We start from the raw sequence: 24,320 nt of genomic DNA on the forward strand, positions 1-24,320 counted from the left end.
ATCTGGAACTCACAGGCTGATGCTTCCCCAGTGTGTTGTCATAATCATGGCTAAACATGGTGAGCACTTGACTGGGAGCCAGATGCTATTCTCGGTACTTTGCAAATATTCATTCACCTGAACCTCAAGCCACTCTGAGAGAGGTACTGTAGCTATCCCCTTATTACAAAAAAAGTGCCCCCCCCCTTTTTTAAAGATTTGAGAGAGAACACACGATGGAGAATGCAAGCATGAGTGGGGAGGGGGAGTGAGGGAGAGAGAGAATCTTAAACCAACTTGGCAATGAATGCAGAGCCTGAGACTCGGCTTGATCTCATGACCCATGAGATCATGACTTGAGCCAAAATCAAAAGTTGGTGCTTAATTGACTGAGCCATCCAGGCACCCCACTAAGTGGCCTGTTTTTATAAAGTTGGGCACTATAGTTCTATTGATGTTATATGACATTCCCTGGAATGTCAGAGAAAGTGGGCAAAATCGTTTGGTCTAGAGGCATTTAAAATGCCAATGCATCTTAATACTAGAGCCAACTACATGTAGACCACCTTGGAAGGCTTTCTAAAGCTTTCCATTACCTGCTCATGTCTTGATTCAGGTATTTAAAAACTTGTACAGAATCCTTCCTAGCTAAGCCTCTGTCCTCCTTTTGGTAATTCAAACCCATTTCCTTGACTCTGCTGGTGACAGAAGTGGAAGGCGATTGGTTATTTCTTTCTGATGGAAGACTGCCACCCTATAATGCTCTTTCTCTTATGTTTTGGGTTATAAGTCTACCTTCCTTTTGGGGCACCTGGATGGGTCAGTTGGTTAAGCCTTTGGCTCAGGTCATGATCTCAGGGTCCTGGGATGGAGCCCCACACTGGGCTCCCTGCTCAGCAGGGAGTCTGCTTTTCCTTCTCCCTCTGCCCTTCCCCCCTACTCATGCTCTTTCTCGCTCTCAAATAAAATCTTTTTTTTTTTTAAAAAAAAAAAAACTACCTTCTTTTTGTTGGTAGAATGTGCTGGTGATCATTTTCTTCCATTTTAGATATATTCAGACCTCAAGTGTCAGAGGTGTATTCTTCATTTACATTTAGCCCATATGCCCAGCATCCAATTTGTGTCCTAAGAATGCGCCTACTGGTGGTGTTCCATCTAGGGAATATTACCAGAGCAGCTATTGGAACAGCTTTGTTCAAAATGTGCCCTTGCTGAAATTGTTTTCCTCATACCAGAGGCCTGAATGGTTACACTGATTTTTTTTTTCCCCCACATTTCAGGGAGCTGTGATACACAAGTTGTGTATGACCTTGGTGTCTCTCCTCCTGTTTTTGACACTCACCAAGACCTTCCCGGTCACCTGCCTGGTTGATGATTGGTTTGTTCACAAAGCAAACTTTCTGACTCGGCTCTGCTACTTATATATTGTCATGCAAGCCTCGAAGCCCAAGTATTACTTTGCCTGGACGTTAGGTACGTTTGATGGAATGGCCCTGAATGAATGAGGGAGAGTGATACTCCTTGGATGGCTTACCCAGAACAGCATTTTGGATCACCTAATCAAAAAAAATTAATACATGATGGAGGCAGCTGAGCCAATATCATTTTGTACTTTCCAGCTAGCACTCCTATGTCCCACCATCCATAAATTCAATTATCTGTGATAAGAGAAAAGCAATCTTGGCTGTCATTTCAGCTCAATGTTATTAACAGATGTCCAAACTTGGAAGCTTCCTCCACCAATTGAAGCTCCATTAGTACAGTGGAAAGTTAAGGGAAAATTCTAGAATGATCTGGCTGTATTGTGATTTTTCTGGGTGGTACATAATAGAGGGTACACGCTTGAATAACTTTACCAACACACATGCTGATTTAGGTTGCACTTTTAAAGAAACAGTTGTTTAAAAAAATTTGTTGGTTAAGCTTTATGCCTTAGAAACTGACTTCAAGTGATAAATATTTTTTTTTAAGGTAGAAAGTTCAACTTTATTTGCTTTTTTCCTCTCTCCTTTCAAACAATTTTAGACTGGAAAAGTTTAAAGCTTTGCTGGAGTGAGCAGTAAGTCCTCCTATTTACTTACCAGGAATGGTAAGGAATTTTGATAAGGCACGGCAGCCCTATCTACTTCATATTTGGAGCCCTTACAGGAATGGAAATTTAACTTCTTAGCTGAAGGTGATCTGGGTCTTGATGTCAGAAAGCACTGATTTGGTTTATTAAGTCAAACAGATGATTAAACTCAGTGCCTAATGCTTAGCCCATGTTCCATGAGTGAAGGCATAGCACTTCACTGAGTTCTGTTTCCTTCATTTCATGCTCCAAGTTTTTAATCCCTAAATTAAAGCTTGTAGCTGCTAAATGATTTTTATTTTTTTTTATTGTGATAAAATATAACATAGAATTTGTCATTTTACCCATCTCTAGTGGACAAATTAATGGCATCAAGTTCATTCACAGTGTTGTGCAACCATCACCACCATCCATCTCCAGAACTTTTCCCATCACCCCAAACAGGAGCGCTGTACCCATTAAGAAAAAAGTAATAACTCCTCATTCCTCTCTCTCCTCAAGTCCTGGTCCAGATTATTTTTAAAAGTTGACATGTTCAGGGAGAAATTCAGTCCAGTGCAGTGTTTATGTAACACTTGGCCAGAAAAGATCAGCTTTTAAAAAATTTGCAGTGTGGGAAATTTGGTCACCTTTGGTTTAATGCAGGGAGTGTTTGCTGATAGGAAGGTTCTGAGCTAGGAGGAATGCAAAGGTGAATAAGGCCTCTTCTCTGCCGTCAAGACTGTTCTGGTCTGTGGGCATGGAGATGTGTGTGCCCACCATGGAGAGCTGTCTCAATGCCAGGAATACCGAAAGGAATGCTGAATATAGACCCGTTGTTTTGGAAGGCTGCAAAAGCCTTATTTTCACTCTTTCTGCAGTGGCTTTATTAAGAATGCTGATCTCTTCGGTAGGTAGGCATGATACGTGCTATGGTTGAAATCTGTTTAGAACACCAGGCTTACTTTTCTACATGAAATACTTATTATTTTCACCTTGCTCTAACCTGTGTGTGTTTGCAAATGAGAGAGTGAGAGGAAGAGAGACCATCTCCCTCTCCTTTCTACCTTCTACTTCTTTACTTACCCTTCCTTTTCTCTCCCTTCTCCCTACCTTTCCCACTCCCATGTTCTGTGTCCTAGGGCTTCAGGGCTGGCTTCTGGACTAAATCAGCTCCTGCTTTAGGAGGGAAGCAAGGCCATGCGTGGCCTCCTAGGGAAAGTCTAACACGAGGTGGGTTGTGCTGGCGGAGGTGGGGGTGAGGAGGGGCGGTTCTAGGCAACAAGGGGGCGTCTGGCATCGGTCTGCCCTTTTGGGACTGCCCCAAATATTGGGAGTGTCCTTTTCTGTGGGTAGCTTTCTCCGTGGACTTGGCTCTTTTCTGTACGTCCTTCCCTTTATCTTTTTTTGGGTAGCTTCAGGAGAGACGCACTTCATTAATTTGTACGGCCTCGATTTGAACTTTGTTACGGTGTCAGTTGCATAGGCTGGTCTGAAATTAATCTTTGTATTATTTATGATTAAAGAAGCAATGAATAGCATAACGGGGAATATTTAAACTGCTTAACCGAATGATTGTTTTTTCCAACTCCTTAGAACATCATTTGCATATAATTGATGCACTAATTATACATGATTATAAATTTAATCCTTAAAGCTGGCCTCTTCATGAATCTCAGCCGATCCGCATGGTGTTCGCCTTGCTCTCCTTACTGTTTATAGTAAAATAATAAAAGCAATTTTCTTTGGATGTAGTGTACAATTCTGGTTGTTTTTCTCTTACTAATTAGTACTAACTAGTGAGACTCAACTTCAGCCCAGGCTGTGTTCCAAGGATCACAACCTCCAAAATATGGGTGTCCAAGCTCATTTATCTGTAATAATACAATAGACAATACAAGTAAAGCCAGTTTGGGGTTGGCGAACTTAGAACCTCTCACTGCTCGGAGGCAAAAAACACGTCTTGGATAAACGGTGGTGGAAGGACAAGGGGGTACAGGCTGAGTAGCCAGGCTCTGGATGCAGCATCTGAGAGCCACTATTCTGGTCCTTCCTTTGTCTTTCATAGTGGCTCCCAGACACTCAGGTAGTGGGATCAGAATTCTTTCTAGCATTTGGAGCCTGGCACTGTTTACCACCTGAGTGATCAGTGTGTTAGCATCGCTAAGCCTTGGGAAGATGGGGATAGTGAGAACAGCAGCTAACATTTCTTGAGTGCTGACTTGGGCTAGGCACTGTGCCATGAGCTCTACTCACATCTCATCTAATTCTTTCAATGTGGCTTTAAGATAGGTACCATTCATATCTCCATTTTCTTCTCAACGGAATGGATTTCTAGATGTTAGACACTCTCTCGAGGCTGTACATTCTGTATGTTGCTCAGTGGACATGGGAAGCCAGGGGCTCTGCCTCTAGAGCCTGCCCTGACCCACCATCTTCACACCGCTGGGAGCACTGGAGGAGAATGCCTGTAGAGTGCTTTGTAAAATCCTAGAAAGACTGCAGGCACCAAACAGAGAAGTTGTTGCTATTCTGCTTTTTAGATGAGGCTGGAGGTAGGAGAAGCAATTGCAGGGCTCCTGGTCTCATACCATCCACCAGCTTAGTTTTAGTTTCCAACACTGACCCCGAAGGGCTCCTCTCCTTCTGGTTCAGCTCATCTTGTCATTCAGTGTCTTCCCACACATTTAAAACTTCAATCCTTGGGGCACCAGGGTGGCTCAGTCATTCAACCATCTGCCTTCAACTCAGGTCATGATCCTGGGGTCCTGGGGCCAAGCCTGCTTCTCCCTCTGCCTGCTGCCCCCTCTGCTTGGGTATGCGTTTGTGCATCCTCACTCTCTCTCTGTTAAATAAACAATCTTGGGCAGCCCAGGTGGCTCAGCGGTTTAGCACTGCCTTCAGCCCAGGGCATGATCCTGGAGACCCGAGATCGAGTTCTGCGTCAAGCCTGCTTCTCCCTCTGCCTGTGTCTCTGCCTCTCTCTCTCTCTGTGTGTGTGTCTCTCATGAAAAAATAAATAAAATCTTTTTAAAATAAATAAATAAATAATCTTAAAAAACAAACAACTTTGTTTCCTAACTGGTACACCCCTGCTAAGTTGCTTTTTTCCTTTTCCATGGAGTTTCCATCCAGTCAGCTAGGGAGAATGACCTAGCAGCACTCAGAACTTCTCATCCTTCTAAAAGAAACCAGATCATTTCCCAGTGAAGCCAAGCATAAGATAAGCAGTGTTAAATCACCCAACTATGCCAAAAGGAAAGGAGACAAACATAGATTGTTTTTCTTGAGAGTAACTCTTCAGAAGTCACTCTGGAGCTGGACCTGAATGTCTATGGAGAAAAACGAATGAAGCCTCAAGACAGACTTCTCTAAGATCTCCCTAGATCTAAGATCTAGTTGTGGTTGATCTTACAGTGTTGTGGTTTACAGTGTTGTGGTTTAGTTTACTTCTTATTTTGATTCCAGTATAGTTAATATACAATGTTATTAGTTTAGGTATATAATATACTGATTCAACACTTCTGTGCATCACCTGGTGCTCATGATGATGAGTGCCCTCCTTCATCCTTATCATCTATTTCACCTATCCCCACCCCCACCAGTGGGAACCATCAGCGTGTTCTCTGTAGTTCAGAGTTTGTTTCTTGGCTTGTCTCTTTTTTTCTTTTGTCTTGTTTCTCAAATTCCACATACGAGTGAGACATATGGTGTTTGTCTTTCTGACTTATATCACTTCGCATTACAGTTCTCTAGATCCACTCATGTTACTGTAAATGGCAAGATTTCATTTTTTATGGCTGAGTAATATTCCATTGTAGATACATGCCACCTCTTTATCCATTCATCTGTTGATGGACTACTTCAGCTGTTTCCATAGTTTGGCTATTGTAGATAGTGCTGCTATAAACATACGGGTGCAAATAGCCCTTTGAACTAGTATTTTTGTATTTTGGGGGTAAACACCCATAGTGCGATTACTGGATCATAGGGTAGTTCTATTTGTAATTTTTTGAGGAACCTCCATACCATTCCCCAGAGTGGTTGCACCAGTTTATATTCCCACCAAAAGTGTAAGAGCATTTCCCTTTCTCTACATCCTTGCCAACACCTCTTGTTTCTTGGATTTTTTTTTTTTTTAGCCATTCTGACGTGTGAGGTGATACCTCATTGTGATTTGATTTGCATTTCCCTGATGATGAGTGATATTGAGCATCTTTTCATGTGTTTGTTGGCCATCTGTATGTCTTCTTTGGAGCAATGTCTGTCATGTCTTCTGCCCATTTTTTAATTGGATTATTTGTTTTGTGGGTGTTGAAGTTTATTTTTTTTTTAAAGAAAATATTCTGACAGAATTGAACTAAGTGGAGAGAGAATTAGCCTTTTGGTCATCATAATAAGAGTATGTTGATTTCATCAGGTCTCTATTTGGTTACAGAATCACATAATTGAGGAATTAGAAATGTTATACTCAATGTAGGAGGACATCTTATAGTTCAGTGAAGTGGAATAAAGATGGAAACCTGACCTTTCTCAAACTGACTTTATGGGTAGGATGCTTTGGTAATTGGGTCCACGTGTGGTCTCCGTGGTGGCTGGCCCCACATTCACATCTCTAGCTCTGTCTTTTGTCTTGTGTTCTAAACTTTTCTAACTATATCTTGGCAGCCCCAACTTTTCTAACTATATCTTGGCAGCCCCAGCCCCAACCTACTGGCATGTCATGCTTAATATGTCCAGAATGAGCTCCAATTTCTCTTTCAGAGCTGGTTCTCCTCCTGACCTAATGCTATCCATTCATGTTGTGCCATCTTTAATGGCAGCTCCTGGACCTGTCCAAATCACCTGGTTCCCCTGTTTCTTCTGACCCCTGCTTCTGAGCTGAGATGTATGTTTACCTTCTTCCTTTCTCTTCTTACATGAAGTTGGTCACTAAATCCTATTGTTTGTCCCAGTTCATTTTTCTTTTATTTTAATTTTGCATTTTAGGAGCATCTAGTGCCTTCTTCCTTAGCAGGTGCTCACTAAATGCTAGTTAATAAATAAAAAATGAATAAAAATTAAGGCTACCAAAGAGCTCAAAAGGTTTTTCTGATTTATAATGATCCTTTTAGTTGTTTTGGTTTCTTTTCCAAGGAGAAACTACTGCCTGTCTCTCAATCTTAAAGCAAGACAGACATTTAATATCTTTTAAAACAGCAATGTGACTTTTGTTCCATATCCTAATATGTTGTTTTAAAAACCATAGCTGATGCAGTGAATAATGCAGCTGGCTTTGGGTTCAGTGGAGTGGATAAGAATGGAAATTTCTGTTGGGATCTGCTTTCTAACCTAAACATCTGGAAAATTGAGGTGAGTCTACTATGTTTTTGAATCAAGCTTCCATTATTGAATAATGGTGAATAAAGCAAATAGTGTGCTTTGAGTGCAGTATCCCCGGAAGCTCTTCCTCAGAGTGTCTGAGGGAGAGCCATCAGGGAATGCCAGGTCCAGCAGCCTCCTGGACATTTTGCATCTTGGAATTTTTCCTGTTTTTTTTTTTTTTTTTTTTTTTTTAAGATACCTACTTTCTTGACAGTTGTAATGGTTCAAGAAATGACATGCAGAAATCTGAAAAAGAGCCAGGAAAATCTTTTTTGTTGTTTATATTCCTGTTCTCTCAACTAGAAAGTCCAGATGCCATTTTCTCTTGTTTCACATTCTACTTTCTTCAATCAGGAATACAGACGGGGAGGCTCCTGTATTGAGATTTTAATATTGCAAGCCCTCTGTCATCCTTTTGAAACATTTCTAATCCATCTTATTTTAAGAACTGTCACGACATAGAGCTTTTAGACCACTAGAATCAGTGTGGCTGTTTGTCTTCCACTGGCTTTGTTCTTGGACCACAGCTCTCAAGATGTCCACATCTTCAGAGGTGGTCTCTTTGGGGCCACATCATTCTTGGTTTCCTTATATCATTAGCACTCGGAACTCATAGGAAGGCCCAGTCTTCGACCCTTTCCTCCTTGCTGCTGGGAGTAAAGTCATGGTTCTCAATATACAGAAGGGTTGGTTCTCTAGCCAGGTGACTCATATTTGCTGTTGGATGTGGTTTCCCACCCACCACAGGGCAGGCAGGGTGCCACTGGAGAGCAAGCGAAGGAAATATGCATGTAGAGCAAGAAACAAGGGATGTGGAGACTGACCACCTGCTTCCCGTTAGGTGGACATTAGGCCAAAAGGAGACATGGCAGATGTTCTCCACCTTCTTGATCCCTGAGACTTCTCTTCATCTTAAATGGATAAACTGTAGCCTCCAGAGCCACTTTTCTCAATTTTGGAAAGCAATGTGGATCATCTACAAGGTTCTCATGTCTATACAAGAAAGTTCAAATGTGTTATAACTTTGCTCCCTTTTCCCACTCAAATTCTCTTCCTCAAAAGTCATGGGCCACTGTTAGCTGCTTCAGAGCACTGTGGGCACATGTCCTTTAGAGTGGCTCCCCTTCCGTCTGGCTGCCCACCAGTACACCAAGACCTAGTCCTTTCACTGAGTATGTGGCCAGCGTGAAGGGCTAAGTTATTAAGTCATATCTTTATTATCAAAGAAAACCAGAAAGAGGGAGTTTGGATATTCAGTAGAGTTGATAGAGAGCAAAGAACTAAAGAAAACCAAGGACATCTGACTTAGTTAAGGTACATTGAAGCTGTGCATATAGCATTTTATTAGCCATAGAGAACATAAATAAAACCCCTTAGGGTTTTGAAATAAAAAGTCATAATACAATATCTATCTTCTATTTATAGCTCCATCCATCCCTCTATCCATCTCTCTATTATCTCTCTCCTTCCCTCCAAATGTACTAGTGTATGGCCTGAGATTTTCTTTTGGTTAAAATAGAAAAAAAGTGGTACTTTCACCTTTGTTAGGAATTCTGGCTCTTGAATGTTTGCTTCATGCTTTCTACTACCAGCCTTTGATAAGACTTTTTTTTTTTTAAATGAGAAAACCCAATTGATGGCTTAATTTAGAATCTCTCTTCCATAGTACTAGTGTCATTGCCAGTTGGGTGATGTCTGTTTTCTTTTTTGTATTGAGACCCCTTCATGCATGAAATCTCTCGCTATTCTAAATACAACTGGAAGCATTTGAACCTGAGCAGCTATTTGTAGCATAACTCCACAAGACTGACCTAGTTTATAGATGGCCACATAGTGAACGATGACAAATTTAGGCTGTCTCCAGAAAGGCCCTAAATTGACATGATTAAACTTTTCCTGTGGCAAACCCCTTTTTAGAGTGTTTAGTTTTAAAACTCAGATGACTTAAGTTTTTTTTTTTTTTTTTAACCAGAGTAGAAGAAAAACCTACAAGACATTCCCTCAATTTTCCTATCATTTGAAAATAAATCTCGAGGGAAATGAAGACTTTGTAAGCCAAGTCTTAGTGCAAAGTAAATCTTATAAATACCAGAAAATTTTACTGTGTAGGTTGGAACAGCTGATCTACTCTTGATGGAGTAGTCCCTATTGAAATAGCACATCTCATCTGCCGCCAGGGAAATTCTGGGGAAGACTTTCCATTACTTGGGGTATTTTTAAAGCTAATGATAGGTGTTATTTTCTTCTTTCTAGACTGCCACAAGTTTCAAAATGTACTTAGAAAACTGGAATATTCAGACAGCTACTTGGCTAAAGCGGTAAGAAAAATAAGAATGACCTCATTACTCATGGCACTTGGATATGTTTAGATGGGAGTCACCAGATGAGCCGCAAGTCTGCCAGTAGTAATGTGTCATCTGACACTGTTGTTTTGTATTAACATCTATGCCCTGTAAATGGAAAAGTAGAAATACAGTGATGTGAGAAGGTCACTATGTACCATATTTTAGTGTATCACTGAATAGTGCCATTCCTGTGCAGCAGCCACTCATTTAGCTTTCATATCAATCCCATGAGATGTTGGTAGTCATCCCTATTTTACAGATGAGGAAAGTGAGCACAGAGAGGTTATGTCACTTGTCCAAAGTCACACAGCTAATGCTTATCATGAATCCCAATAGACTGTCTCAAGAGCCAGGCTCTTAAACCTCTGTGTTGTGCCACCTCTTACCTAGAGAATACATTGCTCAAATGTCAAGGAAGGTCAGTATCAGCATCGAATCACTGACGATCTCCATTTATCCCTAGCATTAAGAGCTTTATGGTACCCTAGACCTTTATGCTTTTTAACTTTGTTTTTTGTTCGTATTTCTCTATCCTTGTGTTTCCCTACACATTGCAAAATTGGAAACATTACTTAATATGGAACTAATAATATGCTATCTTTGAAGCAACAAATTCTAGCTAGTGAATATTCCTATCATATGAATGCAGGGAGAGTATGATTCTATCAGGCTGTAGATTCTGTTTTTGACCCATAGCATTTTTCATGGGCCACAACATTGGGGTAAGAGACAATGTATTGTAACACCTCCAAAGTAAGCTCATGCACTGTTGTCTGAAAGTTGATCTGAACATGCAGTTTTGGAAAACTTGCACTTATTTTTGCTATTAATCTGATCAATAATTTTAGCGTAAAACTCTATTTCTCTATATTGGGTAGTCCCAATGGATCAAAAATCCTACCATCTCCATTAGGAGTTTATGTTCTAAGATGACTGAACATATATGAGCACATAATAAATGAAAAAAAATATTTTAAAATATCATTTTAGAAAATGAAATATCTTATTTGTACAAAAAGATAGACACAGACACTAAGAAACAAATACCCGGGCAAACTACCCCGTTTCAAAGAAACATTGCCAAGTGGCATCCCAGTCCTGTCTTTCTCTCCCCGAATGCATTCTCTTTCTTTGTATGAAATGGGAGCCATAATCCTTAGTTTGGGTTCAAATCCATTATTTTTGACAACCTATGCAGAGCTAGATTAGTGTTGACTATTTGAATTCTTATCTTTTTATTTGGGTCCTCTTGTTTAGTAAACCACATAGTGGCTTCCTTATAGTGCCACTGGTGATTTGTAGATTGAATTTAGTAAAACAACAAGAGTCAAAGATCTCCAAGGTATTTGAGGACAATTTCTACATCCTCACAATATCAGTTTTTCAAGCAAATTCATGGAATGAAATCCAACGGACACCGTAAGAGCTGAAAATTCATATAGTTGACACACTGATTTTGTACTGGAGTCATTGCCACAATAGATGAAAGGGTTTGCAGCATTGGCTAGTCAGGTGGCATAGGGGCCATGTTGGAAAGAATTACTTTTGACTAAATGAGGATATCTGCTTCTAAAGATGCTATCTTAATATTAAAATTTGTAGTGCCAGTGGCACCTATCCATAAATTTTCTGGTAAATTAGGGTATTGGTGGAGTAAGCTTCTCCAAGGCAGGAACTATTACTGCATAGAGTGACCACTTGGAGTTTTTTAGATGTAGTATGATGGGGTCTAGATCATTTCATTCCTTGCAGGTTAAAACTTCATATCCCTCTCCCCAAATGACTGTGAATTGCCTGTCTGGTAGCATTCAGGACATGGAGTTTAGGCAGCTAGGGTTGCATTCAAAGTCCCTGATAGGGAATTGATGAGATGATTTTTGCATGGTCTGAAGACACAAGTGTAGGTAAACGTTTCTGCTATGTTTCACCTGTGACTCATTGCATCTTCCTCTCTTCACAGAGTATGCTATGAACGGGTTCCATGGTACCCCACGGTGCTAACCTTCTTCCTGTCTGCCTTGTGGCATGGTGTCTACCCTGGATACTATTTTACTTTCTTAACTGGAATCCTTGTCACAGTAGCAGCCAGAACAGTAAGCTTCCTTTGGTTGTAGGATCTTTTCCTTTATAATCTGATGCCTCTATGTTTGTTGTGTTCTGATCCTATTAGGAGGTGGTGGAGTTGGGAGTGAAAAATCCAACAGAAGTCTTCCTATTAGAGAAATACTTCAATATATAGCAATTTTGAACAATAAAATGAACTATTTTCATGTTATTTACAGATGTTTTGGCAAAACAAAAGAAATTTTAGGAGTAATGAACGTTTAATACTTTAGAAGAGTAAAACTTTTTAAAGATTTATTTTAGAGAGAGAGTACATACATGAATGGGGGAAGGGGCAGAGGGAAAGCAGACTCCCTGCTGAGCACAGAGGCCAATATGTGGGGGCTTGATCCCTTGACCCTGAGATCAAGACCTGAGCCCAAACCAAGAGTCAAATGCTCAACTGACTGAGCCCCAGGCACCCCATCTCTGTGGCTGAAAACATGTTTAATCATTACACAGAGAGTCTACCAATACAGATGAGTAATTGACTAATTGAGGCTCATAGGCTTCATTCTGCTTATATTCAATTTCTCATTTCAGTATCCTAAGTTTAGAAATAATTCACAAAGTCTGTGCAGCCAGTAAAATTGCAGTCACAGAAACTGTGGGGTTAGAGACTGCTCTAACTTTTCATGTTCTCATGCCTGATCTGGTAAATTAGTCTGTGTAAAATTCTCTGTGAATTTTAGAAATTTGGTTCTCGGGACACTTGGGTGACTCAGTGGTTAAGTGATTGCCTTCAGCTCAGGGCATGATCCTGGGTCTGGGGACTGAGTCTCGCATCAGGCTTCCTGTGAGGAGCCTGCTTCTCCTTCTGTCTGTGTCTCTGCCTCTCTCTCTATATGACTCATGGATGAATAAATAAAAAAATTTAAAAAAAAAGAAATTTGGTTCTCTAGGTTTTTGGGGTAGACTTCAGTTTGTCTTCAAGTGTTCCTGGTTGTAGAGCAGGATGATAAAGAAAGAAAAAATATGCCTGTCCTTAATGAGTGAGATGAACATGTATGTAAATAATTGCAATTTAGCATGCTCTGATTGTCAGATGGAGTTTGGTATTTGATTTAATTGCAGTCTTTGATAATGATTGGGGCCTTTGTTATTCAGGTGCCAGGAATTTTTTCTGGTATTTGCCAAACTGTATTTTGGATGTGAACTTAGGAGCCCCAACAGAGCTATTCATTCACTCATTCTTTTTTTTTTTTCACTCATTCTTTAATTCATATATTCCATGAATATTTCAGGAGCCCTCCTTATGTGCCAGTTTGTGTTCTAGTCATTGGGATACCACAGTGAATAGGAGTCCCTTCCCCACAGAATCTCTGTTTTAGTTAGGTGAATGTTTGTTGGAATATATGTGTGAACAAGAATGATAATTGATCACTACTCATACTGCTTAGTATACTTTTAAAGTAAAGTATATATTATATATGGAAAATAACACATTTTCTTTTCTCCCATTCATATTCTTACTTAGATTAGAAAAGAAAAGTAAAGAACAAATGGCCAGGACAAACTAAGACAAAGACCAGAATTTTGTTTCTTAAAATATCCAGAGTATTATTCCTTAAAATGTCTTTAGCTCTGTGATCTCAGCTGGTATAAAACCACTGATTTATATAAAGCCTTTCTTTAGTAGAACAGTGTTCCCAGGAGAATGAACTCAGTAATGAAATACCTTATGGGTTTTCTGATACCACTCAAGTTCCTCCATTGGATGGAGCTCTGGCTCACCCTTGAACTCAAGGCCCAGAAGATGTTTTTAGCATACCAAGGCAGCCTTGGGAAGCCTAACCTGCTTTGGGGCTCACCTACCTCTAAGCGAGCCACTGTTTCAGCTGTGCCTTTGTTTCTTGGAGCTGGGAATTGGGTGTCTTTCTGGAGGCAAATCTAGTCCCAGTATGACAAAAGACCTACAAATTAATTATGGAAAAGCTGACTTTTTCATAATTAACTTAAAATTATATCAGGTTAATATTTACTGGCAAAAAAATCACTGGAATAAGATTTTTAATGCATTACTAAATGACAAAACAGTCTAGAAAATAAATCCATGCCATCAATGAAAGTACGAATATGGTTATGTATGAATAGAGAAAGGCTAGGAAGGATATGTACCAAGTTTATAAACCTCTCCCTTTGTCTGGGAGATGTCAAAAAATAAATTCTTTCTTTGCTTAGTTCTTTGTTCTTTGAACATTTGTCTACAGTGAACATAAATATATATCTTTATAATAATAAAAACCACAATGGTACTTTTAATCACTGATATTCCTGAAGTATACTGCCTGCATGCACAGAATAAAAGTTGTTTTTATTTTTCATACTTTCTCCTGCCCCTGGCTTTGCCTTCCTTTGCTCGCAGGTGAGGAACAACTACAGACATTGCTTCCTTTCCTCCAGAGCCCTCAAGGTTGTGTATGATGTGGTCACCTGGGCAGTCACTCAGCTGGCTGTCTCTTACACAGTTGCACCCTTTGTCCTGTTGGCAGTTGAGCCAACCATCAGCTTATACAAGTAAGTTTCCATTTTTCTCAATTGCTGTTTTGTAAACTGGTCTGTTTTCTCTGTGTTTGACTCAGGAGTTGGTAAACTGAGTCACTCAGTATTAAGAATTTCTAAATACAGCTTCGATATGTAAACTGTGAGTCACTCAGTATTAAGAATTTCTAAATATAGCCCATAGAAAGCTCTGGGAGGAAATGGTTATCCTAGGGATCCCAACAAACATATAACCATACATCTGAGCAAAATTGACAGGAAGCCTTTCAGACATCCCTAACGTAATTAAAGGATGCTGTGACCGTGAAGTTTGCAGCAATCTGTCTGGATTATCAACTCAGAGGATGAATGTGGGGTTATGTTGGAGTCTTGGGGAGCATTCTGAGAGCAGGACAGAAATGGGCAGGAGCTGGGTGGGATGACCTGAGGTCCCTGGTCTGCAGGGAGAGCCTGGGGTGCTAGTGGGATGATAGCACTGGTGGTGCACATGGGGGATTGATGGTTTGAGCTGTGGGATGGAGGAAAAAGATGGCTCACACCAGAAACAAGAGACCTTTAAGGAAGGAGTGTCCGGCTTTTGTATTCAACTCCCAGTGGTCCTGATGAACTCTAAACCGATTCTTGCTTAACTTTTATTATTTCTCCCAGATTGATTTAGTATTTTTCTACTATTGTCAACTGGTTTGTGACCTGGGGCAAATAATTAACCTCTCTTAACTGGCTTTTCTCACCTGTAAGTGAGGTTTAAGAATATACTCTATCACAAAAAACTGTTTTTCGGATTGGAATGAAATAAATGTGCAAAGGGCTTAGCCTTATGCCTGGCATATAATCTGTACTTAATAAAGGCTGACTTGGTATTGTTCAGTGGTATATTGATTTTGGAGCATAGCTCGGACTTCAAAATAAATGCAAACATGTCCCATTTTAAGTGGGGATTTCTGGGTAGTTGTTGCACTAGTCAAATGATCAAAGTAGCTTTTACTACTCAGTACACAGATAGCAAGGTCTATAAGTAGAGAGATCCCCTCCCCCTTTCTGCACCCCTCCCCCCCCCCCCCGACCGCCTGTGGGTCATAGGGTCATAGGAAAAGAAGTGGAGGGAAGTGTGTGATGCCCGTGAAGTCAGTTTCTGTACTACCTGTTAGGTCATAGGTGTTCTGTCAGTATAGCATGGAAGTTGAGCTGGTTTATATACCAATGTTTCTAGACGTAGGTTGCCAGAATAGTGGGAAAGAATTAGAATCTTCAGCAAGAAGAACCCTCAGTGCAGGTCCTACAGTCCTAGGAGCACAGACCTGTTAAGTTCTAGAGTAAGAGTATTGAAATTGAGTGCCCCTTCCCCGAGCTCCCTCTTCTGAGAGGCGCCCCCTCCCTCTTCCCCCACCTGCTCCGCCCTGGATTCCTGGATTGCTGGTTTCCCTCCTTAGCTGGTTTCCCTCCACCTTGTCCAGCCTCAGGGCCGCCCCACTTGCACACACGGCCTTCTTTCCCCTTCTCTCTGGACCAATATTTGCCCCTTCTGGTCTTTTATATTATTCACAGTAAGCTAATGTGCCTGGCTTAGGTGCTAATTGTTTTTGTTACAAAGTCTCACAGGTCTGAGTTGTCTGCTTCTGACATGAACCCACCCCCAATACCTCCGTATGCCCCAGTATTTTAAATGCATGATACTGCCAAATGCCAGATTTTCCCCCCCAAGAATGTATGTATCACATTATATCAGAAATGCCTGCATTCAACTCAAAACCACTTAATACCTTCCATTTGCTGGGTACTGTCCTAGAAGCTGGGGATAAGATGGTAAGAAAAATATGGAAAAAAATATGGAAATCAGTCCTGGTACTCTGGAGGGGATAGCTTGTTGGAGGAGACAGGTATTAATGGGCAAATTTATAAATACGTGCACTGAGATCGTACTCTGAATGGTACAAAGACTTATGAGAGCGGGTAGCAGGAATCTGACTCATACTGGACATTCAGGGCAGCTTTTGGGTGAGAGTGGCCTCTGGGCTAGGATGTGGAAGCTGTAGCGGGGGAGTGAAACAGGCATAGTGTGTGTGAGGATGGAGGGTGGTGGGCAAGGTGGGGCATTCTGAACTGTGCTCCAGACACAGGAAACAGCATAGAAAAGGCCCCCTGGGCTACGAGGAGGTCTGTGCACTGAAGCCCCAAGTAACGAGTGTTGCAGAACGTAGAACCCGTGGTAGATAGCAGTGGGCTGAGGAGAGAAAGAAGTAGGTATCAGTATCCCCATTTATCATATGATGAAGTGGAAGCTCAGAGAGGGTAATTGAACAAAACTCACACAGCTAGACCTAACTTTCAGACCCAGAATTCCTTTACAGCGAGAACAGTAATGCAGTCACTAAACATTTCTTTAGGAGAAGCTACTTAGGAAGAATGTTACTGGTGGAGGATCATGCTAAATAGTGATTTAAGATAACATGCATTTAACTGACTAAAGTATGCTGATCCCTACACTCTGGGGCTCTAGGGGAAGAATCTAATAGTTACCAACCCAGATTACCCAAGTAGATTTCCATTTCATTTCAAACACAGTAATTCCCTATCCAGATCAGCTCTGTCCAGTAGAAGTGTTTGCCACGACAGGAATGCCATCCAGTTGTGTTAGCCATCAGCACATGTGGCCATGGAGCATTTGAAATGTGGCTAGTTCCTTACTCAAGGAACTGAATTTTTAATTTTATCAATTTATTCAGTTGAATTTTTCGTCAATTTAATTTTATCAATTTTTAATCAATTTGAATTTTAAGAGTCACATGTTGCCAAAGGTGAATCCTACATTGCATCTCAAAAGGTGTTTTTAGTATCTCTTAAGAGATTCACTGAATCTGATGAAAGAAATGAGAATTGAATCCTCTTTTAATGGAGATGGGTCTGCTTGTATTCTAGATCTGTTCCTCACTTGGGGCTACTTTCTGTAACTGGAAATGAATGGCAGGTGTGTGCAAATCTACTTCTCAGCACATCCTTCACTGCTTAACGTTTGAATTTCAGACATGCTTTATTTTTAAGTGTAGTCAGTTTTCCATCTACAGTGAGACTTCCTAACTTTAAATTACTGTCTAGGGGGATCCCTGGGTGGCTCAGTGGTTTAGTGCCTGCCTTCGGCCTAGGACATGATCCTTGAGTCCCGGGATCGAGTCCCATGTCAGGCTCCACACAGGGACTCTGCCCCCCCCCCCTCTGTGTCTCTCATGAATAAATAAATAAAATCTTAAAAAAAATAAATTCCTCTCTAATCTTTTTTAAGTTGTAAATGAATCCCAAGTGAAAAATGAAAGAATTCGTCTTAACTCAGGATGCTAGGACTGAGTACAGACCGAGTGAGTTCAACAACAGACATTTCTCACAGTTGAGGAGGCTGGGAAGTCCATGATCAAGATGCCAGTGGATTTGGTTTTTGGTGAAAGTTCTCTTCTTGGTTTACGGAAGACTGCCTTCTTGCAGTTTCCTCACCTGGCAGAGAGACAGAGACATATATAGGAGAATATAGGAGAGACAGAGACAGAGGGACAGCTCCCACTCTGTTTTCTCTTTATCTTCTTATAAAGGCACTAATCTCATCATGGGGACCCCACCCCAACCAGATTACCTCCCAAAGCTCCACTTCTTCAAATTCCATCATGTGGGAAGTTAGGGCTTCAACACATGAATTGGGGGTTGGGGTACAAATGTAGTCCATAGCAGAACCTTTCTGTGAACTCATTTTGAAAAGCAAATCCATATGTGTTAATTTGTCTTTAAATAGATGACCCTTTTTTTGTTTTTAAGATTTTATTTATTTATACATGAGAGACACAGATCAAGAGAGAGAGAGAGAGAGAGGCAGAGAAACAGGCAGAGGGAGAAGCAGGCTCCACACAGGGAGCCTGATGCAGGACTCAATCTCAGGACTCCAGAATCATGCCCTGGGCCGAAGGCAGGCACTAAACCACTAAGCCACCCAGGGATCCCAAGGATGTTAGAATTTGAACAAAGTCCTTGAGAGTAGGAACTATGCCTCATTCATCTGTGTATCCAGGGTACCCAGTGTGCTCAATAAATGTTGAGTTTTTCCATAATAGAAAAATGAAATAGTCGTTAAAATTTTAGAAAATGTGGCATGTCAGAATAGCTTTCTAAACTTTGCCAGGGGATTGAAATATTTTTCCCTTGACTCCCAAAATATTTGGTTTTAATCCACATAATTATTCCAGTGTAAATATGGCCATCTTTCAAAGGTTATGGCAAATGCAAGACAAAGTATATTTTAGGTGTACAGCTTTTAAAATCTTTGGTTGGGGTGCCTGTTGAGAACCCTAGTTTACACCTTGAGCTGGCATTTTTTTTAAAGATTTTATTTATTTATTTGAGAAACGGAGAGGCAGAGACACAGGCAGAGGCAGAAGCAGGCAGAGGCAGAAGCAGGCTTCCATTCAGGAAGCCTGACGTGGGACTCAATCCCCAGTCTCCAGGATCACACCCTGGGCTGAAGGTGGTGCTAAACCACTGAGCCACCCGGGCTGCCTGAGCTGCCTGAGCTGGTGTTTCTGTCTGTAGAACTCTTTCATTCTCAAGTGTTCTGGTTTTGACAATAAATGAGTTGCTCACTTGCCTGGGGCTGGGTAAATTATAGGGGTTCCCTATCCGCAGTTTTACCTTCCATGGTTTCAGTTACAGACACTCAGTTGCTCTCCAGAAACAGATGATCCTCCTTCTGATGTATATGGTCAGAAGGCCAGTAGTAGTCTAATGCTTCTAGTGTAATCATCTCCCATCATCACAAGAAGAGTGAGTATAGTACTGTTGGACTGTATTTTGAGAGAGAAGAGACCACATTCTCATAACTTATTACAGTGGTTAATATGGTTATAATTGTATTATTTATTGTTAATCTCTTACTGTGCCTAGTTTATAAACTATATCATAGGTATATAGAGGAAAAAACAGCATATATTGGGCTCGGTATTATCTGCAGTTTCAGACATCCACTTGCAGGTTTTGGAACATGCCCTACAGCCAAGGGGTGGAGGACACGTACCCTTACTCCTGTATACTTGTCTTGTTTCCCATTCCCCTGAAGAAAGAGATGGAGGCTTTGCCTTTTTGTAAATCCCAGTTTAATGCTTTGTGCATCCTAAGCAGTAAATACTTATTGAAAGAATGAATGAAAATGTGTTTGTTGCTGTTAGAAGTCTTGACTGTTCTGTAGACATGTTCAGGGACGTTTAGGGGATATGAAAATTATCTGATTCTAATGTGTCTGACGTGATCACAGAAGCTGAGAATGACACATGAATCCATTGTGGTTTTTTTTTCCTCCTCTTAACATTATTTTCCTTTGATCTTCAAAGAGCATTGGAGAAAGTTTAAGTCCAGCCTTTCCAAAAGGATACAGAACAATTATACAAATGCGAGCTGTTTCTAATTACTTGCATTTCCAGATATGCCCAGTATTTATTGTCTACATTGTGCTCAACATGTTGAATACCACATTTACGCAATAAAAGTCCACAGACTCAAAAGCAACACTTGTTTCTTATTAATTTGGATGAAAGCTGTTTTCAGAGTTGTGGAGTAGGTTTTGAAAATCTGAATTCTTCTGGCTCCTAACACACACAAGAAGAACCCCTTATACTTGAGTACATCGGCTAAAGTTGCATATGTATCTAGGGAACAGAGTATAAGGTTTGGATTTTCCTATGTGTCCTTACATTTTGAATAGTAGGAGTTTCTGGCTCTCATGGGATTAATGTTCTCAGTCTGCTTATGGCAGTACTGTGTGTCTATCTGCAGATGGGCTGAGGGGTTTACTCTACCCAGTCCTGTGGTTTTAGTCTATCTCTGGCCTGCTCACCTCCTGGGGTGTCTGTGGGGTGGACTGAGGCAAGCCTGAGTAAAAACACATCTGCTTCTGCCAAAAGCAGTGCCTTTAGTTGCTGGACTGTAGATGATGTAATCACATCCATGAAACATTTCCTTTTGGTATCCTTGTGTGAAATATAATTTTTGTGTATGTTTTATTCCAGGTCCATGTACTTTTATTTACATATCATAAGTCTCCTGATAATACTTTTTCTGCCAATCAAACCACATGCTCATATTCAGAGGCAGCCTCAGACTCTGAACTCCGTTAATAAGAAAAAAAAAGACTGATACCTCCAAGGAAGCTGAGCAAGTAAAACTGCAAAATGTCAGAAAGATGAGATCAAAGGCTCAAAGGTTTGCCAGGGACTTAGAAGTGATGTTTACATGCATTTTTTTTTAAGTGCAGGGAGTATTTTATAACACCTTTTATAGGATGGAGTCAGCCACGTCCAGTTGATTTAATATTTCCTAGGACATTTGAATGGCATGGAGGTGTGTGGAGAATGGCATGGAGGTGTGTGGAGAATGAGCCATTCTGGGCTGCTGGGTCCTTGCTTTTCTAGCATGATTTCCAGCCTCTGGAACCTGTGCATCTGCTCCAAAAGGCAAAGGTTGTTGCTGACGGAGTTTGTCTTCCAGAACATACCCAGATACAGTTTTTTCTTGGGAAGCCTCAGAACTTTGACCACAGTAACTATGTGGAAGACCATGGAGGAGAGGGATCCTGCAAAGAGGAGCCAGGAAGACTTGCTGTGAACACTTGAATGGATTGAAGGTCAGGCATGCCCTAAAGTAGGCTGGATTTTTTTTTCCCAGGGATAGAACTCTTCCCTTTTTTCTTTGAACTGAGCCAAGATTGGAAATCAGAAAGTCTCCTGTACACAGGCACCAGGAGTCTAGGAAAGCCTACTATTTTCCATTCCACATGCTCCATCTGCTTGCCCAGGGATGACCCTGAGAAAACACCCAAATGTTTGCATCATCAAAGGCAGCAGAATGTCTTTTAAATAAGCCATTTTAAAAAAAGTAATTTAAAGTTATATAGAAGCCTGATAAGAAGTAATAGGCATTTTTCTCTTTGCTCCCCTCATTCCATAGAAGTGTTAATGATCATGGCTATGATGCGCATGTGGGCAGATTTTCACTTTTCTGATTTTGCAGCTGATTAAATCTGTTTTAGTTGAATCATCATATTGGAAAGCAGAAATTGAAAACCATCTTCTATCTTTGTTATGAATGTGCTGTGGTTCCTTTCAGGGACTTCTATTGGTTAATATTCTATGTGGGAGAAAGAAACATGGTATTAAATATGCAAGATAATAATGATGATGCTGATAATAAATTATATGTTACAATGGTGTGCCCTCAAATAAATGCCTTGGGAGGAGAGAATTTGTTCAAATCAGATGGTCAAAACTTGGTTTCATATTGAATGAATACTGAATGAATGTTTCTCTATAAAGGAAATATTTCTGAACAGACGAATTAGTTTTTTTGTTTGTTTCTGTGAGTAGAGACTTGAAATTATGAAGCACATGTGTATATTTGTGTGTTTCTCTAGGTTTTAACAAACTTTGTTTAAAATTTGAGCATTTATAACATTTTCAATTTATCCTTCCCCTGTCAGGCACTTGAATGGTTTTGGTTTTTGGTTTGATTTCCTATCTTCATTCCCAACTCTGCAGGTAGGCTTAAACCCCCTTTTACAGATGAGGAAACAGAAAATCAGTGGGATGTTTGCTAACTGTCCCCACAGTCCCAAAGTAAGTGAAAAAGCAGAGATTAAAATCCATGGTAGTCCCAAGAGAGCTGTTGGCAGTTGGTATTTCCATGAGGTATCCTGCTGCTGCTTCTCTTAGGACAAAAAAATGTGAAGTGATGTGCTTGTCCCTTGAAGAGTTTTATGATGCTAGAGAAGAATACCGGAATCTGAACTCTAGGCCTTATGTAAGGTAATGGAAGTTAAAAGTAGCATTTTGGCCAGTGTTTGAGGCTCACCCCAATTTAACGAGGTAACCTCGGGGGGCAATCCTACCTGTCTGGTCCATGAGGGATGTTATGGGAGAGGAGATATAAGTCTTAAAATCTGTCTGGGTCTTTTTCCAACAGGAACATTTTGAGGCTCAAGACCAAGAAAAATGCACGCTAGTAAGAATGGTACATATCACCAGGAGCACAAAGTATATTGAGTAATCCATGTTATAGTGAAATCTTTGAACTTGCAATATGATTTATAATCAGGCTTCACTGTACTTAAATGTCTTCATTTTTTAAAAAGATTTTATTTATTTGACAGTGTGTGAGCACAAGCAGGGGGAGTGGCAAGCAGAGGGAGAGGGAGAAACAGACTCCCCACTGAGCAGAGAGCCCCACATGGGGCTTGATCCCAGGACCCTAGGATCATGACCTGAACTGAAGGCAGACGCTTAAATGATTGAGCCACCCAGATGCTGCTAAACATCTTCGTTTCTGAGAGAAGAATTTTGGTAGAGATTATCAGTAAGAGAGGTTATCACTAGGGTGATCAACTGTCCTGTCATGCTAATGACTCTGCTGACTCTACTCTTCAGTACTGGGAAACATGGACCATAGGTCCCTTTAGTGTCTGCTAAGAATTCATTACAGAATGGAGTCAAAGTGAAGCCTTTGCATTCTGGGCTTATAAATGTTATATGTCAGACAGTGCTGGGCCCTTAGCACATTTTTCTTATTGCAGGGTTTATTTATTTATTTTATTCAGTGCAGGCATGCTTCTTTTTGTGCACTTCACTTTGTTGTGCTTTGCAGGTACTGCATTTCTTACAAATGAAAGGTTCATGACAACCATATGTTAAGCGAGTCTACCGGCACCATTTTTCCGACACCGTTTTTTACTTATGTCTGTCAGATTTTGGTAATTCTCACAGTATTTCAGACTTTTTAATTATTTTAGGATGCCATGAAGCTCACCCAGATAAGACAAGGAACTTAGCTGAGAAGTGTGTGTGTTCTGACTGTTCCAACCAGCTGTTCTCCATCTCTCTCTCTCTCCCTCTCCTCAGGCCTCCCTATTTCCCAAGACACAAAAATACTGAGACTAGGCCCATTAATCACCCTACAAGGGCCTCCAAGCATTCAAGTAAGAGTAATAATCACACATCTATCACTGTAAATCAAAAGCTAGGAATGATTAAGCTCAGCGAGGAAGGCATGCTGAAAACTGAGATAGGCTGAAAGCTAGGCCTCTTGCACCAAACAGCCAACTTGAATGCAAATGACAAGTTCTTGAAGGAAATGAAAAGTGCTATTCTAGTGAACAAGGTAAGAAAGCAAAAGTCTTACTGCTGTTATGGAGACAGTTTTAGTGGTCTGAAGAAATCAAATCAACCATAGCTTCCACTTAAGCCAAAGCCTAATCCAGAGCAAGGTCCTAGCTCTCTTCAATTCTGTGAAGGCTGAGAGAGGTGAGGAAGCTGCAGAGGGAAAGTCTGAAGCTAATAGACATTGGTTCTTGAGGTTTGAGGAAAGCAGCTGCCTCCATAACAGAAAAGGGCAGAGTAAAGCAGCAAGTGCTGATGTAGAAGCTGGAGCGTTTTCCAGAAGACCTAGCTGAGAGAGCTCATGAAGGTGGCTGCCCTAAACAACAGATTTTCAATTTAGTTGAAACAGCCTTCTATTGGAAGAAGATGCCTTCCAGGATTTTCATAACTGCAAAGGAGAAGTTAATGCCTGCCTTCAAAGGACAGGCTGACTCTCCTGTTAGGGGCTGATGAAGCTGCTGACTTACTTGAAGCCAACGCTCATTTACCATTCTGAAAATCCTAGGGCCCTTAAGAATGATGCTAGATCTACCCTGCCTGTGCTCTATAAACAGAACAACAGAGCCTGGATGACAGCACATATTTACAGCATGGTTTCCTGAACATTTTAAGCCCACTGTCGAGACCTATAGCTCAGGAAAAAAGATTCCTTTCAAAACATGATTGCATAGCACACACCAGGACACCCCTGATTGGCACTCACTACAGCTTTAGCCTTCTCACCAAGGTGACACAGACACAAAGCACCACAGAACAATCCAGGCCCATCTGAAAGGAAAAAAAAAAAACCTCTACAACCAAGAA

At 40.8% G+C, this 24,320-nt stretch overlaps 1 protein-coding gene across 2 annotated transcripts in view; it reads left to right on the forward strand.

Moving 5' to 3' along the window:
• MBOAT1 (membrane bound O-acyltransferase domain containing 1) overlaps window positions 1-21,698 on the forward strand; it is a 115,644-nt gene extending 93,946 nt beyond the window's left edge. For both annotated transcript variants that reach the window (XM_055323401.1, XM_055323400.1), the window contains exons 8-13: window positions 1,260-1,452; window positions 7,278-7,381; window positions 9,647-9,711; window positions 11,699-11,831; window positions 14,207-14,358; window positions 20,379-21,698. In XM_055323401.1, the coding sequence (XP_055179376.1) occupies window positions 1,260-1,452; window positions 7,278-7,381; window positions 9,647-9,711; window positions 11,699-11,831; window positions 14,207-14,358; window positions 20,379-20,505 (774 nt within the window). In that variant the 3' untranslated portion in view covers window positions 20,506-21,698. The remainder of the gene's footprint in view (window positions 1-1,259; window positions 1,453-7,277; window positions 7,382-9,646; window positions 9,712-11,698; window positions 11,832-14,206; window positions 14,359-20,378) is intronic.
• The last annotated feature ends 2,622 nt before the right edge of the window (window positions 21,699-24,320 follow it).

This window comes from Nyctereutes procyonoides, unplaced genomic scaffold (assembly GCF_905146905.1).
Source record: "Nyctereutes procyonoides isolate TBG_1078 unplaced genomic scaffold, NYPRO_anot_genome, whole genome shotgun sequence".
NCBI classification, from domain to species: domain Eukaryota; kingdom Metazoa; phylum Chordata; class Mammalia; order Carnivora; family Canidae; genus Nyctereutes; species Nyctereutes procyonoides.